Here is a 16746-nt window from a genome sequence, read left to right on the forward strand (position 1 = left end):
TAGAAATTTAAAAATCATTTCACACAGGTCTGCTTGGCTGCCTAAAAGACAGTATAATTTAACATGATTCACAGCATCTGAATATGAAAAAGGTAATGTAGAAAGCTAACAAAACAATCTACTGTATTTTACCAAGGTCAACTGCTTAGGCAATTTACTTGCAAATTCTTTGTTATTTGTCTGGTGAAATGAAGCCTCAGCTAAGAAAGACAGGAAACAGGTTGAAGTTTTTAATTTCAGGATTTATATTCCAGCTACTGAACAGATTATTATATCACTTTGTTTTTAAGCATGCTGGCTTGCATGAAAATATAAAGGCAAGCTTCTTATCAATATACTGTTGCACTTTCTTGTAGTGTTCAGAATAATTCACTTTCTTGTATTAAATTCTCTGTAGTGTTCAGGACAGTTCTAGCCTCTGATGTGTGAGAGAGAAACTGCCACTGCTCCAAGACATCTAAATGCAAAGGCTTAAGTGAAAAACCAGCAAAGGAATTGCAAGGATTATACACTGCAGATAAAACTGATTCACTTGTTTGAATCATTATACCCCTATTCATATAAGCAACACATAGTATCACAGAATAGTCATAATCAAATATACAATTTCATACAATTCTAGTTTATTCCATTCTAATACTGAGTTCTATATATCCTGTAATCTGTTTGACCCAGGTGATGAACAAATCAAAAACATAAGGAATTTTAAAATAACCTCATGTTTTTCCTTTTGGGGTGGTGGTGGTGGATTGTATCACAAAACAGCAGGTATAGGCACAAGCCAGTCCATGTTTCACTGCACTAAGACTGCAACTACATCATCAAATACAGTAGAATTTATTCTGCTTATTAAACAGGTGAATTTGAAGGCTTTTTTATTGATCACATGATGAAAAGGCTGATTCAATAAGTTCAACCCTTCTTTACTCCCAAAGCAGCTTTTTTCTGTGCCGCTGGGGAACTTCTACTTTTTCAAGCTGTAACAATTTGAATTGTGGTAGTTGTGATATGTTCTTGTACAGACAGTGTATGTGTTTTTAGATTATGTTTCGATGACATAGGTAGTTGGGCGTGATGTTCAGGACTGGGGGAATATGCTCCAACATTCTTTCTTCTCCCCCAATTGCCCTCTGAAATGTTTAAAAAAAATTTCTTACATATATAAGATTAGCACTAGATCACCCTATCACCAGATCATCATTATTATAATTTCCCATATTTATACCCTATAAAAAGATTGGAAGAGGCAGGACCAAAGGAGGGAAGGAACAGCAGAGGTGAGACCAGAGGAAAGAAGCAAAGAAGGAGAGGCTGTAGGCTGGAATGCGAATTGCATCACATCCAGTATGAATGGTGAACTTCCAAATCAATCTGCAGCTCCTGTTTGAGCACTGATCCAATTTCAAATGCAATACAGACAACTGTGAATCAAATACAGCAATGTATTTCCAGTGTAGCTGCCTCCTAACTTCACACAACTCCTGACAAAAGATACACCATGCCTTGATGTGACCACTGACATCGGCTCGTTGGTGGGAGGCTCTCCAGCAAGTTTTGTACAGAAGCAGTTTGGGATGAATCCACCTGATATTTTCCACTTTGAATCTGAAGTTGGAAGGGAAACAAATTACAGAAACAATGAACAGGGCTTTAAATTCATCCATCATTTCCCTCCACTTCCTACAATAGCAATAAAGCCCAAAGGTATCTCAACATCTAGATGCCCAGAAGGTACAAGGAAAGAGAGCCTCAGTGAAAATGTTATCTTTTGCCGACTTTGAAAGCAGAAATCCAAATTATGTGAACTATACAGCTTGAACAAATACCCTGGCTTGCATTCAGCATTCATACAGCCGAGGGCTGAATGGAGCCTAGAACAGTACAGAACCTGCATGTGGTAGTCTAGGTTAGAAACAGCAATGAACATATGTCTGCACCTACTGCCAGCCATACCCGTTTTTGCTCCTGAAGTAAAAGGCTAATGTGACACTCTTTCCCATTCATTTTCTGTACAGACACTAGAGGTTAGATGTAATAAACCAGAGACATCATCAGTACTGCTGAGAAACCAGCTCTGCCAAGCTTTGCCTCTCCCAAATGTTCAACCAGCACTACTGTATCAGCCTGAGGAATTTCAGAACATTAAAAAGCCTTCACTCTCTTCTTTTCCTTTCCCATTTCCATACCTTTTACTTTTCTATTTCTTTTCAGATCGTAAACCTGAGGGCAGTAAATCTTATTTTTGTTACTGACACCTAAGCCACTCTAAGAGCCTTTCAAACTGAAGAGGGGAATATAAACACTATACTACAATAAATACAAGTGCCCTCCATGAAATCTTGCTGCCTGAAGTGATGTCTCGCAAAGTTAGCTCTATGAGAGTTGTTTTACAATAATTACCAAACTCCTACAGAGGTACACTAGATGTTTTCTGATTTATAATATTGACCTGACATTTATCTATTACACATGCTACATAACAGTTTACAGTATAAACTAAATGCAGTACAGACAGGAAACAAGAACAAAAAATTCATATAAAAATTGAATAAACTGCACAGTAAAAATAGTCAATGCTTATGCATAGTAGTGTCTTCTCTCATTTGAAAGAAAGAGCCAAAAGGAAACAAATCAGAGGAGAAAAACAGCAACAGCAAAACTGCCTTTTCCAAAGAGGTTTTATCATTACGAGAAATAACAAAGGCGAAAAATGAGTCCAGCAGTACTTGAACTCTAAGTGTTATTCATTTTGCACCTTCCAGTTACCTTTAGTAAGAGCTTGGACTTTACAAAAGCCAAACTGACAATAACAAAAAGCAGAGAACCATTTTCTTGTCACTTCGCTTGCAACTATAAATTGCTGTTAGCAGATCCCATTCTCCAAAGTGCTCACCTGAAGAAGAAAGGCACGGAGAGCAATGACTGTGACGTCAGGAAGTTCTGACAATTTTGTATTTGCTGCTTCTTGAAGTATGTGGCTGATCTCACTTTGAGAAATAATGCTGGTGTTTTGATACCTCAAAAACTTGTCAGGAGAGAAGAAGGAATAAAATTACATGTTAACCACAGTTAAGACAAGACACATCATACAGAGCCACTAGCTGCTGCAAGGTAAATATGGACAGGCATTTCAATTAGAAGTTAGTTAGGCTTTTGGTGATACTGTGCTTTCTTTCTTTTTAAGTATAAATTTAAACTGCTTTAGATACCATGTTTCCCCAAAAATAAGACAGGGTCTTACATTAATTTTTGCTCCAAAAATTAGTGCAATTTTTAAGTACATTAATCTTGTGCCAGTTGGAGCAAGGGAGGACTACAGAACCAGCAGAATACCTTTCAGATTAGGGATCCTATGGAAACATATGTTAGAATAAAACTTCCAGAGCTGCAAAATACTGGATATGAATGTAGAAGCAATACCATTTAATAATATACAGAAGTACTGAAACTCCTATATGAAATTAGCTGGAATAACGTCCACTAAACTCAGGCCACAACTAGGTGTTACAAATAAAGTATCAGAACATTTTGGTAAAAGCACATTAATTGCATCAGCTACACATCTTGCATGTCCCAGTTTTGTTTTAGTGACATGCAAGTCAGTTACTCATCATAGAAATAAACAACAGCATACTGTATAGGAAAGCATTAGAATCCCTGTATAAGCAGCGCCTCCACCCCTGAATTCATTACTGTTTTTTTAAAGAGGAAAATTCTTTTGCTGTGCTCACAGACAATAAAAGAGGATTTAGCAGGTAGTGCTGAAAAGAAAGATAAATCCTGGTTCCATGGGCCCCCTATATACAAGTTCTTGGGCAGACTATTCCATCATAATGGAAATCATCCTGGTGGACAGATGATTATAACAAAGGGATAGCAGTAGAGAGGACACAAAGAGACTAGAAGAATTAAATCATGAGATATTGTTAACGGTGGCTGGTAACTCTACTTTGCAGAGGTGGTAAAAAAGTGGATTGATTGAAAAGCCAGCACACCAACAAATAAAGTCAATAGGTTCCACTGAGATATTGGGGAATTTTACCAGCACACATGCAACTCATCTTAGAACGTGCTGTTGATAGAAGATGCCTCGGGCTAATGTGTTCTGAGCCACAATTATAACCCAAGAGATTGTCTACCTCAGATTCTAGGGTGCCAACATAGGAAAAACACCAGAGACAAGCTCAGATCTCCCAGTTTATTTCTTTTTTAAGCTTTGCATTTCAGGCTGCAACTACATGGTCAAATACTAAATGATTTGCTGTGGATATAAAACAGATGAATTCACTTTTCTTTTCTTTCTTTCTTTTTTTACTGAGGCCAATTCAAATTAGTCCAGTCCTTTTTTGCTCCCAACAAGGAGATTTTTCTCTTCTGCTGAGGGCTTCTACTCGAAATGATTTAAACAGACTTTTCCCTTGTGATCAGTTCTTTTGTTTTCCAAAAGGCCAGGGGACATGACTGTGGGTGCTATTCTGGTGACATATTAAGCTTAGCATGATGTTTTGGACAACACCCATGTGATCCTATTCCCTAGTTTCCCAGAAATATTTTTTACGTTTTAAGAAAACAAACTACCAAGTTTAATACTAGAACACTTTATCACTACATTGATATACTAGTTTAACACTAGATCACCTCTGCACAGACAAAAAATAATATAAAAATCAATATGAAATACAGTAGAAACAACTCTAATGAACCACAGCAAACTACAACGTTTCCGGAGTAAGTGTTTGCACATTATGCAGAACATTGGGAAAGTGTCCTTTTCCCCTAGTGTCATGCAACACTTTAAACAGCCCACTGACTTTATAATGAACTATAAATGGAGCACCAGAAATTAGCAGAGGGAAGGATCAAAGAAAGGGGAGCTGTTGGCTGTGGAGCAGATAAAATCACATCAGACTGAGAAGCCAGTGTGGACACTGGCACTGAAACAATCTGCAGTCTCAGTTTGAACCTGAACAGAAGCATAAAATAGGCTGTAAATCAAGCCGCAGCAAGGTTGAATCAGCTTACCAGTGTAGTCATAGCCTCACTCAGAATTAGCCATGTTAGGGTCTGTTTACATTTCTAAAAAAACCTCTCAAGACGTAGCATTATAATTTTTGCCAGCTCAAGTCACATGGTTTTTTAATTGTTTCCTACGTTCCTACCTAGCAATTGAAATGTATATCTTCTGCTAATGTACCAATTTGGGAGACTATATACTTTCATCTTGTGTTCTTAAATTGGGTATGCATGTAGAGGCTGTCTTTTAAAGCTGGCTATAAGGTTCACAGTGGGCTTAGGTTGATTAAGAAAACGGTGTGCTAAAAGAAACAGCCCTCTGGTGGTCGTTTACTTTAACTAGTTTCCTAAGAAAATGAACCGAGTCAGAGGAAAACAAATATGCACTTTGGAATTAATTGTGAACGTGAAACACAGCATAGTTTTTAACACAGGTCAAATGCCAGGTATTTTGGATGTATGACCAGGCTCTAATTTGGATTAGGGTGGTAATACAGGAGGATTTAACCTTTTCTTCCACTGCCCCAACCACAGCATCAATCTGATAAAAAATTGTACACATCCTAAATGTGTATGTACACTGTACATAAATGGTGAGGAAGTGGAGAGAGTTGGTAGTTTTAAATTTCTGGGCACTTACATCTCAGAGGACCTCTCATGGACTATAAATGCTAACATGCTAGTCAAGAAGGCACAGAAGTGGATGTATTTCCTGAGAATGCTCAGGAAGTTAAAGTTATCTCAGCGTTTATATCTGTCCTACTATCGCAGGACCATTGAGAGTGTCCTAACCTATGGCATTCTGGCATGGTTTGGGAGTAGCTCTGTAGCGGACAAAAAAGCTCTACAGAGAACCATTAAATTTGCCCAGAATATCATTGGGCTCCAGCTACCAACCCTGGATGACTGAGGAAGTCACGCAACATCCTGAGAGACTCTTCCCATCCTGCTTACAACTTTTTTGAACTGTTGCTGTCTGGCAGAAGATATAGAACAATTAAGACTCGGACCACATGTTTTCTGAATAGTTTTTATCCCAGAGCTATAATTGCACTTAATAATGAGCTTCAAGACCACCAGTAGTGAATAGTTAGTTGGACACTGTTACATAGCCTGCTGTCATGTTCCCGGGGGTTACAATAGCCGAAGTCCAATAAACCAGTCCAAGAGCGGAGATACCAAGAATGCAAAGCCAAAGTCCCGAAACAAACTTACAGAGTGCAGTCCAATGTCAAAGTCCAGGGTCAGATACACAGTCAGAGTCCAGAGTTCAGAGTACAATACCAACATAGTCCAGGGCCAAGGTCCAAAGTCCAATACCAGCGCAGTCCAGGGTCAAGGTCCAGAGATCAGAGACAGGAACAAGAGACGTGGATGCTAGCCAAGGTTTTGACTCCTTGCTTCCACGAAGTTTCTGGCTTCACTGAAGCTTTTTTTATACTAAAACAGCTCCTTGAGCTGTTGGAAAGCTCTCTATTCTGCTAGTACTAAGGACTAGGTGAACGTAGGTCCCTGTGGAAAGCCTTAGAGTGATCCTCTGCTCTTCTTGCCCTGAGTCTTTTCCGAAGCCTGCCCCGAAGCCTGTCTGCTGTGGAGGGAGAATCTGGAGGCTGCTCAGCTGTTTCCGATCTCTCCACATTCTCCTCAGCCACAGTTAACCCTTCTGGGTCCAGATCTTCCGAAGCACTCATGACACCTGTGGTGTAGATGTTTGTATTCTTAGTGGGGGATTTTTAGTGGGTGGGGAGTGTTTGGGAATTTTTATGTGTGTGCATGTGGGTCTGGTCTATGGATGCCTGTATGAATTTCGTTGCATGGGTATACCATGTATATACTTCCAATGACAATAAATAAAATTATTATTATTATTAAAGCTGCTTTCAGCTTTCCTGAGGAGCAGAAGAAGATGTTATGAAAAAGCTTGGGGAAAATTATGATTAGGAAAACAGCAACAGGGATGGGGAGCTTAAATCATCTCTCCTCCTCAAGATGAAAATCAAACTCTCAACAGCTGTGCTCACTTTTTTTTATTATTTTCTTGTAAAAACAAGTCTACAAATGTCAGATCTATTTTGGCTCAAATGAGTACTTTCAGGACTACATTCAAGCTGTATGTTTTTTGAAATAAACAATATAAACACTTGTAGTCACAGTGTATTTCAACTTAATGCTAGATAACAGTTTACAGGCTCTGTCCTCTGCCAGTTAAAGAGCCTGTGTACTCAAACAGGCCAGATGCAGCTTTGAAGTTACTCTAGAGACCCACATTGTCTGATATGGAGGACCAAATTTCTAATTTTCCAGCATTCAGTATGTCTAGGGGCTACCCCAACTGAAATCTAACACCACTACATTGGCTGATGAGATCCATTTTACTGTCTCCATTCTGCCTCTGCCAATATGCAATGAAAAAGAGATCAAGTGTCCCTGCTTCCTTCCACCTCTTTATTTTTGTAAGGTCCTGCCTGATATAAATATATTAATCCTGAAACTTTGCACACTTCTTTATACCTTTGTTGGTTCACCTAATAAAGGTAGCAGTATAGACTTTGGAATTTGGTGCCCGAAAAATGGCTACCCAATGTTTGTTTGTACTCACCAAAGTAACTAGTCGAAGAATTTCTGAGTGAAGAAAGGAATTTTCACTACCATCAAGAAGTGTGATCAGCAGGAATTTATTCCACGGTTGTGAGACAACATGACATGCTAAAAGTAAAGAAACCAACCACAAATAACTTCATTTTTTTTTAAAAAAATGAATACTTCAAGGAAATAAAATGCACTACCTCCATTAGCAAGAGCTGTTATTGCTGGCCACAGTTTAAGTACATATCTAATGCATTGATGACAAAAATATACTGAACTGGGGAAGAGGAGAAGAAAATTTAGAGAACATCAAGTTCAAGAGAATTGCTAGATTAGTCAATGTTGAAATTAGACTGATTGGGTAATCTCTTCTGCCTTACATAAGATATAGAACCAATAGAAAATAAAGCCAATTTTACCTGCTCCTCATCAGTTCTCTGAAAAATTGTATGCTTCTGTCTCAAAGCAAGGATGTGTATGTACAGTATCATAATATTATATTCACCTATACCACTCCTCCCTACCTTTGTGGCTCACAACTACCTTATTTATTGAATAATATAGACTGTGTACAAAACTGTGTAATTCTTTGCCAAATTTCATCATTTAATATATTATCTGATTGAGGTCTAACTGAAACGTACCACATGGAGTCTGACATAAAATATAGTACAGAGAGAACCAAAATGAGAATTCTAGAAATCCATAGTTCATTGTGGTATACAGCAGTGGTCCCCAACCTTGGGCCTCCAAATGTTCTTGGGCTACAACTCCCAGAAGCCTTCACCACCACCTCTGTTGGCCAGGATTTCTGTGAGTTGAAGTCCAAGAACATCTGGAGGTCCAAGGTTGGGGGCCACTGGTATAGAGCATTTCCTCAGTCATCTGCTATTTGGCTATAAGTAAAATAAGGCTAAAGCTCCTTTTCTTAATAATTGGTAATGAAACTCTTTCCTCTGACTACCTCTGGTAGTGATGCAGTGCCAGTTATTGCAGCAAATGCAAACAAAGCAACAATAAAGAAATCATTAAACTCTATACCAATACTCTCATTCTTTGAGTGCAGATATCCCAATAAAATTTCAAGACAGCCAAGGACAGTTTGTGATAGCAAAAGATCCTTCTGTAAATATAAAAAGGAAGAGGGGATAGTGATTAGCTGCAGATAAAAACATACAAATACAATACCAGTTCTTAGATTGCAACTTAAATAACCAAAATATCCTCCATCCCACAGAAGATACAGCCAAAATAATTCAAAATGCTCTTCACATCCCATAAAACTGCATTATATCCTCCTCCTAGGGCTTCATTAGGAGCTACTGCTGCTGAGGGACTTAATCTATAGAAAGTTATTGGACATAAAATAAGACTTGACAAATATTTATACTCCATCTGCATTGAAAATGAAAGAATTATCTAATACATGTTCCTCAGCTCTATAAAGAATGGAAGAAAAATGGCAGAAATTGAACTTAACTGTATACATTCTTGATTTATCTAAGTGTTTGAAACTGATCATCCTTGCTACTGCTGACAGTAAGTGTTTCAGTTTTTTTTTAAATTATCAATTGATTTCTACCTGGATCAGTAGGTTTTGCAGATGGATAACCAAGGATAGTATGTGGCACATGGCCAGTGGATACAAGGAAGCATCCTCATTTGACTGTGGCAGTTGTTTCCCATCTTCATCTATCTGCTGGACAACCAATTTCACAAAGGACGAACAGAAGTTTTGCCTAAAGAGGGCTCTCAGAAACTGAAGAATACTGACTGGACATAAAATTATGTATTAGAAAGAAAGAAGTTACTCATCCTCCATTTCAGATACCTTTCACAACCACCTGTTACTGCTCTAGAACTCTATACTGTACTGCATGCAAATACCTAGAATTATGTTTTCAATTGCTAAATCTATCTGTTGTCCCAAATCTTAACTGTGGCTGCATCAACTGAGGCAACGGGACTGATCAACCAAAGGCAACACTACTGTGTAGATGAATGCATAGTGTCCTGATCCCAACACATTTAAATGTAACAGGTAATTACAATGGGCAGCAGTTTCCTAATGCAGAATTTATACATTTTCCTATAAAAAGCAACTTCCTTTAAAAAAAGTGAAGCTGCCATTACTGGTACTTTCTTTTTCAATACACTCTCAACTATAAATTATATTGGCTGAGATGTAACCTACCAAAGAATAATATGGACTTCTTCCTCCTAAAGGCAAGTGCATGAAAGACCTTGTCAGCATCAAGACAGATGGTATAACAAACCTTTCAGGAAGAAATCAGAGGATAGTTGGGGGGAGGAAGTGGAGTAAAAGAAATAGGTCCCCACAGACAGCACAAAGAACGATATTTTCTTTCTTCAGAGATTACCCATCCAACAAGAACCCAAGTACTGAACTTGCAGACCTTATACTATTAATTTATAACATTGGACAGAGCCTCCATAGATTTTGTATTCAGAATGAGGAAATATACATAATCAGTTAGGCAACTGTGCTTTTGAATCTTTCTATTAAAACCCTACAGAAATGGGTGTTATTTACTTCTCCAGACTGCTTCCCTTCAGAGGATTAAACTGACCTGACATCAGCTTACATTCAAGAGCATCAGATGCTTCCACTTGCATATTCCATTAGTTCTGCAGTTGCATCAAAACATTGAGGGGAATGCAAGGATACTCCTAATGCACATTTTAATATAAAATTCAAATTTCACAGGGACCATGGATGAATCAGGTGTTTCCTAAGCCATCTGTTATATGGGATGTACAGTCACTTACAAAGATGACCATTTATTTTAGACTATGGAATAAACTGTGATTTGGGAGTGAAAGAGCTGGGTTTTTTCCCATTTCCCAGGAGATTATATAATACTGGCTACAGTCAGACAGTCATCACTTGCCCAAGCCACAAATAAACCAAGAAGTCCTAACCAAACTATTCGTTTCTTGTTTTGTCTGGATCAAGGAACCATAATGAAATGGTGTGCTGAGTTCTTCGGGGGGAGGAAGCAGCAAGAATTCTCCATCGTATTTATTTTTATTAGCCCATTCATCACTATGATTTGCGCCATTGCCATAACAAAGGTGTCAACCCACAACAGGATTCTGGCCAGTATTTATACAATATATAAAATAATCTATGAAGTATAAATGTATAACATTTTCAAAGACTGCCTAATATGGTTGCTCAGGTGAGTAATGAAAGAGCTCTGTCAAGAGGCAAAACTCTTGTTCATATTTTGGGTTATGCCATTAGTCAAAAGCAAGCCAATATGTTCTTAGGATTTTATAGATTTAGAGAATGAATAATGAGACTTTAACAAATCTTAACTGTGGCTGCATCATGTCCTTACTAGGGAATATGTTGTAATATGTCCATTTAGGGGGAAATGTTTAACTGATTTGCATGTCATCTTTCCATTGCCCAAATGTCTAACCTCTGTATTGTAAACATGTTGTTGGGTCAAGAGGGAAGCTGTCAGCAGCCAAGCAGAGCAGAGAAGTGCTTCATCGGATGAAGAGAAAGCAGGTTCAGAGGGGAAGGCTGGCATCCAAGTGCAATAGAGTATTTTCTCTAGTAACTCCAGCAAAGGTATATTGGAAAACAACATTGCCACCACTGTAAAGGAAAAAAGGGGCTCAACAAGCCATGTGAAGATGAAGATGGTACAACTGGAAGTCAGCAAGTGCCAGGAACACCAATCACCAATCAAGTACAGTTGCCAAAATTAATGGGTGGCAAAGTCTCACCCAACAACAACAACAAAAGCCAGAAATTCTTGGATTTTCTAGTGACCATATCTTTTAAGTTCTTGCATGACATATTAGTGCACATTAGTAGAAATGCACATGCAGTGTACTTGAAAGAGCTAAGTACATGTATTCACTATAGTTTGTACAGAGTATGTATGCATAGTTACAGACATGTGCATTGCTTCAAAATGGGTATATACAATAGCTTCATCTGAATGCAACATTTAAGCATGGATGAAGGATAAAATTATGTTTGTACACTATGTAAGACCAATGACTTAATCCATGATGATTTTTTAAAAATTAAAAATAAATAAAAATTTCTTATTCCCACCTGCCCTGAAGTTCCAGAGGATCCCATGGAATCCCTTCAATCATAGAGAAGCTATGGGGTATGGGGGGTTGAGGGATGGAAGATGTTTAATTTTTGAAAATTGCTTATGCCAGAAAGTGGGGGAAAATTCTTCTGTACTTAAAGGCTTTTCCATCTTGCATTGTGAATGGTTTCTCCACAATTAAAGGGATTCCACAGGGCCTTTGGGGTTTGTAACTGGAGTTTTTTCTTTATTTAAAAAAACAAAACACTGATGATAATGAATCATCAGCCATATGCAACATAGCCGACACTCATTGTTTCATGAACCAGACTTGTGATCTTGAGCCCACCTTCTCTGGTATTGGTGTAAAGAGCAAAGAAACATTCACTTCCATTTTTATCTAACTGCAATTATTCTGTCATATCCAGACCGCAACAAGGTGGGTCAGTCTTAACAACGATTTAGGGAAACAAGGAAACTTCAAATGGCTGTTTCCTTTAAATTGCTGGCCTGTTTGTCTGAAATGTACTTAACATTAACAGCCCCAGATTCATATAGAACAGTAAAACCGAGACAAGCAAAGTCTTGTGGCTCCTTAAAGACAAATTTTGTCTGGCATAAGCTTTCATGGCTTATAGGCCATTTTAGTCTTTCAAAACATATACTGTACTGTAGCAAATAAAATGTGTTAGTTCTTAAGCTGCCCCAAGACCCTTGTTATTTTTGCTACAACAGACGAACATGACTATTTTTGTAGAAACAAATCAATGTTAATTGAATACTGAAGTGAAAACTTCCAATCATCTCATGGCATGGTCGAAATTTCATGTGGTTAGAATCACAGTGTCCCTATAGTGTTTACTTGGTCCCTGGACATTGGAAGAGAGAAGAAATGTAATAAATATATCAGTTTATACCCTGTTGCTGACTGGAACGTGTTGTTTGCTGGAGGCTCCAGTACAAGAAGTTCAGGGACGGCTGAAGAATTTCAAGGTCTGTTGGGCTGCATCTCCCAGATAAATTGCTGACTATGTGACAGAAAAATTCAATATGCTATTATGCCAAATCTGGTGGGAATAAACTGATGATACTGAAATAGCTACATCAGCCCAGACCACTGATCAAGTCAGTGTGGAATATTACCACAGACCCTGACAAGGACCATCTGCTTTGAAACAGAGCAGAAGAAATCTCACAATGAATTCTATCACAGCTGTGCATTGCAATCAACATATGTGTATAACTTATAACTCCTTATCATTTCACTCGAAAGTTTGCATCACAGTACTGTTGCTTATCACATGCATATTGAAGAGAAGGCAGAACATCCAAGTCATTTGTCACCCTACTCCATGGTTTGCAAGGATTTTATTCTTGCATAATTTGAAAATATAACTCCAGCACCTTGATTCCAAATTTTATCCAAAGACTAAGGGTATGATCACATAGGAAAATAGATTGAGAAGTGGTCCAGTGTGTGCATTTTCCAGTGTGTGATGCAAAAGGAAATGTGCTCCAGCTCAACCCTAATCTGTCTCCACGATGGGCCTTTTTGGTCCAGATGTAGTGCTTCTTCTTTTGGAGGTTGGGCTGCAGCAATTCCCTGGCAGATGGAAGGGTTGATTTAAAAGAGATTGCTCTTATTAAAGCAACCGTTTCTGGTGCAATTAGGCATGCCCCTTTACAGCCACTCTGACTGCACTCCAAGTAAGAAGAGGCTCAAGGATAACCAGGACCAAAAAGTTGCAGTTTGTATTTGCTGGCCTTGAACTACAACTGTCAGTAAGCAAACCTCTCACCTATTATATATCAACATGAAACCTCCAGGTAGATCCAGATGTATCTCTCCTGTCCAATCCCTAATCACATCAAATCATCCAGGGCATATTCTGAATTGGTCAGTCCAGAGTCCTGACAAAGGAGCACTCCATGACTGAAACAGTGTTGCTACAGATAAACCTATCACAACCTGTTGAAGTTAGAGGCCAAAAATAGTTTATATATATTTTTATATCATATTTACATATATATATACATCTAACCAGCCATATACATATACATATACATACACACACACACACACACACACACACACACACACACTTATTTATTTATTTATTTATTTATTTATTTATTTATTTATTTATTTATTTATTTATTTATTTATTTATTTATTTATTTATTTGATTTATATCCCGCCCATCTGGTATATTCTATCACTCTCGGCTACCAACAGACATATACTCATTAAAATACAAAACCATAACATAATCAATAATAAAACAGTACAAAATATAATAGACGACAGATAGCAAAGAAAAAGAGTAGACTATGTCTAGATGGGTGGCATATAAATGCAATAAATAAATAAATAAATAAATAAATAAATAAATTAATAAATAAATAAATAAATAAATAAAAGAGTTAAGTGCTGGCAGGAGGGAAGGCCTGAGTAAACATCCATGTTTTTAGTTGGGTTTTAAATGTTTCATATATATGTAAAGTACATATGTGTGTGTGTGTAAATAAGTAAAAAAGTACACACACACACACACACAAACTTTTTTGCCTCACCTTAAAGGACCAGTTGAGAAACTGCCTGCAGTCGAATCCACAGGATAAGTGGTGAGCAAAAAGAACGTTATGTGTGCAAATTTGGGTTTGAGGTCTCTAACTTCAACAGGTTGTGATAGGTTTATCTGTAGCAACACTGTTTTAGATATATATATATAAATCTAACCAGCCAGATATCTGAAACTGATAAAGCCCTGTTAGAGTCACTATAATTGAGTGTCTTGAAGGCACATTTCAACATAAATAATCATTCTGTTAAAGTAATACCTGGTGCAGCCCAGAAAATTCACAGGCTGTTCAGATAAGTGCAGCAACACTGCATTTAAATTAAGCTCTGTAGGGCCAACAGACCAGTAGGAAGCCATGCAAGCTTCAGGGTTCCCATCTTGACCTTTGCAAGTAATTACATCTTGATCACTTCTTACTTTGATCACTCCTTCCTTTTTCAAGGAAGTATGTCTCTTCTTGTTCTTTGACCTTCTTCCATAATGTGGAAACAACCACGAAAGTGCCTCCATGTAGTCTTCAGCAGAGCTGCACATGGAAGTCAACTCTAGGGGCTTCTGTACTCATGTTTACTCAGTTTTATCGTGACTGACTGTCTCAGAATAATAAACGTACACTTTTCCTTTTATATTAGTAATTACTCTCAATTGATAGCCATAAGCTTACCTTACAAACTTGCTGCACTCTTTCAATAATTACTACAAACTATCTTAAAATAAAAGACTCAGAAACTCACCCAGATGGAGCAATCTGAAATCTATGCTGTCCAGCTCTCTGTCTGCAGCATACCTCAACTGTACCAGGAAGAGGACGTTTAACAAAAGTGGCAGGGTCTGGTTTACTAAAGAAAGGACCAATGGGAGAAGTTTAAGAATTTGGCTAAACACTGGGACAAACGTTACCACCCAAGCTAGTTGATAGGAGACCAGGCTCTCTCAGAAGGCAGCAGTCTTTCCATTTCTATAGATTAGCAGAGATTTGATAGTACCATTCCAGGAACACTGTAGTCATATCCAGCATCAAACAAAGGTAGAACTATGTGGTCTCCAAATTCCCTTCTAACCATATGATTTTATTAGAAGAACCTACTTTATTTCCCAGCCTGCTAAACAGAGAGTAATATTGGAGGTGATTAAGTGCAACTTAGCTTACATTGAAGATGTGTGTTTTCCTCCCATGGGGAAATACACATGGAGACAGAAGGACCTCTTCAGGTTTCCTCATTTGTCCTTTACCTGCTCTGACCTATACTGACCTTCTCCCACTTAGACTTATATTCTCAAGGTTGCTGATGTCCCTGAGGGAGGATAGAGTAGCTATCTCCTTATTCTTCATATGTGAAGGGGCAGCCAAGGATCCCTACATCTTCACCTTAGCTAGACAAAGGATTCCTATTATCTCTCAATTTCTCTAACACAAGCATTCTTGTACTCAGAATGAGAACTATGGATATGATTTCTTTCTAAAGGGGAAATATACTCTGCCAACCACCCCGATTTTTAGGGGCTGAATTCACAATAAACCTAGTTGCTGTTTGCTCTGCTAACAGATGGGAGCCAATGTTACTTGAATGACTACTTCCTTGCATACATGGGCATACACTCTGTGTACCCCAAGACAGAAATTGCAGTTTTGATCTTAGAAGCAAAAGCGTTACTACATTTGGCTGGAAGTAAAAAAACGCAATAAGCTGCTAAAGAATCCTAGGGCTGTAAGCTCTCATTTGTGTTGTTCTTGTGCACATGAGAGATAAACTGTAAATGTTTTCTCCTTGCCTGATGTACATTAATGAGTAGCTCTTGCTTTCTGGTTCTCACAACTGCAAGAACAATTCTTATGCACATTGTGCTAACTGCACAAACAGCAGCCTTGGTCTGCTTACTTAAAAAGAAAGGAAGCACTCAATAGGTTGTTTACATATTTTTGATCAGCTGGTTTTTTCTGTGCATAGTTTGTGTGCTTTGCTTCACAAATGGAGAAGACAGGAGTTTTGTGCAGAGACATTTTGCACAAATTACCAGATACCTTGACTTAAAAAAAAAAAACATCATTGCTTGTCTTGTCCACCTCTGCTGGAAGCAAAAATGTTCATAAAGACCAGCAGTTTCTCAACTGGCTGTCTCAATGTGTTGAGAACACTTATCTTGTTGAGAATGAATAAATTAGCAAATATCCCTACTGTCCCCAAGCACAGCATATCATTTTGAATTAGGAATTGATACTGATGCTGTGTTTGCACTACCAGAAACAGATGAAATCTGGATAGCTCAGTTGAAATCAGATGTACATTAATGAGTAACTCCTGCATCATGCCACAGATGGGTTATATACCATGTAAAATAGAATGTCCAGATTACCAACATGAACTTTTCTGCAGACAGGTATACTCATAGCAAGGACTCCAATATCTCTCCCAATATCAGGAATAATATCACTTCAGTGTAACCCAAACAATATCATTGCTGAGCCATGCCATACCAGATCA

The 16746-nt window shown here is 38.1% G+C and overlaps 1 protein-coding gene across 2 annotated transcripts in view; it reads right to left on the minus strand.

Moving 5' to 3' along the window:
* Window positions 1-221: 221 nt before the first annotated feature.
* Window positions 222-16746, minus strand: part of MEI1 (meiotic double-stranded break formation protein 1) — a 49855-nt gene continuing 33330 nt past the window's right edge. The window contains exons 17-26 of one of the 2 annotated variants that reach the window (XM_020787839.3): window positions 14998-15102; window positions 12599-12709; window positions 11049-11230; window positions 9794-9875; window positions 9182-9372; window positions 8641-8722; window positions 7613-7719; window positions 2894-3025; window positions 1496-1605; window positions 222-457 (exon numbers count right to left, since the gene is read on the minus strand). In XM_020787839.3, the coding sequence (XP_020643498.3) occupies window positions 412-457; window positions 1496-1605; window positions 2894-3025; window positions 7613-7719; window positions 8641-8722; window positions 9182-9372; window positions 9794-9875; window positions 11049-11230; window positions 12599-12709; window positions 14998-15102 (1148 nt within the window). In that variant the 3' untranslated portion in view covers window positions 222-411. The remainder of the gene's footprint in view (window positions 458-1495; window positions 1606-2893; window positions 3026-7612; window positions 7720-8640; window positions 8723-9181; window positions 9373-9793; window positions 9876-11048; window positions 11231-12598; window positions 12710-14997; window positions 15103-16746) is intronic. The other variant, XM_073000157.2, reaches the window with a different exon arrangement.

Source organism: Pogona vitticeps, chromosome 5, assembly GCF_051106095.1.
Source record: "Pogona vitticeps strain Pit_001003342236 chromosome 5, PviZW2.1, whole genome shotgun sequence".
Lineage (NCBI taxonomy): Eukaryota > Metazoa > Chordata > Lepidosauria > Squamata > Agamidae > Pogona > Pogona vitticeps.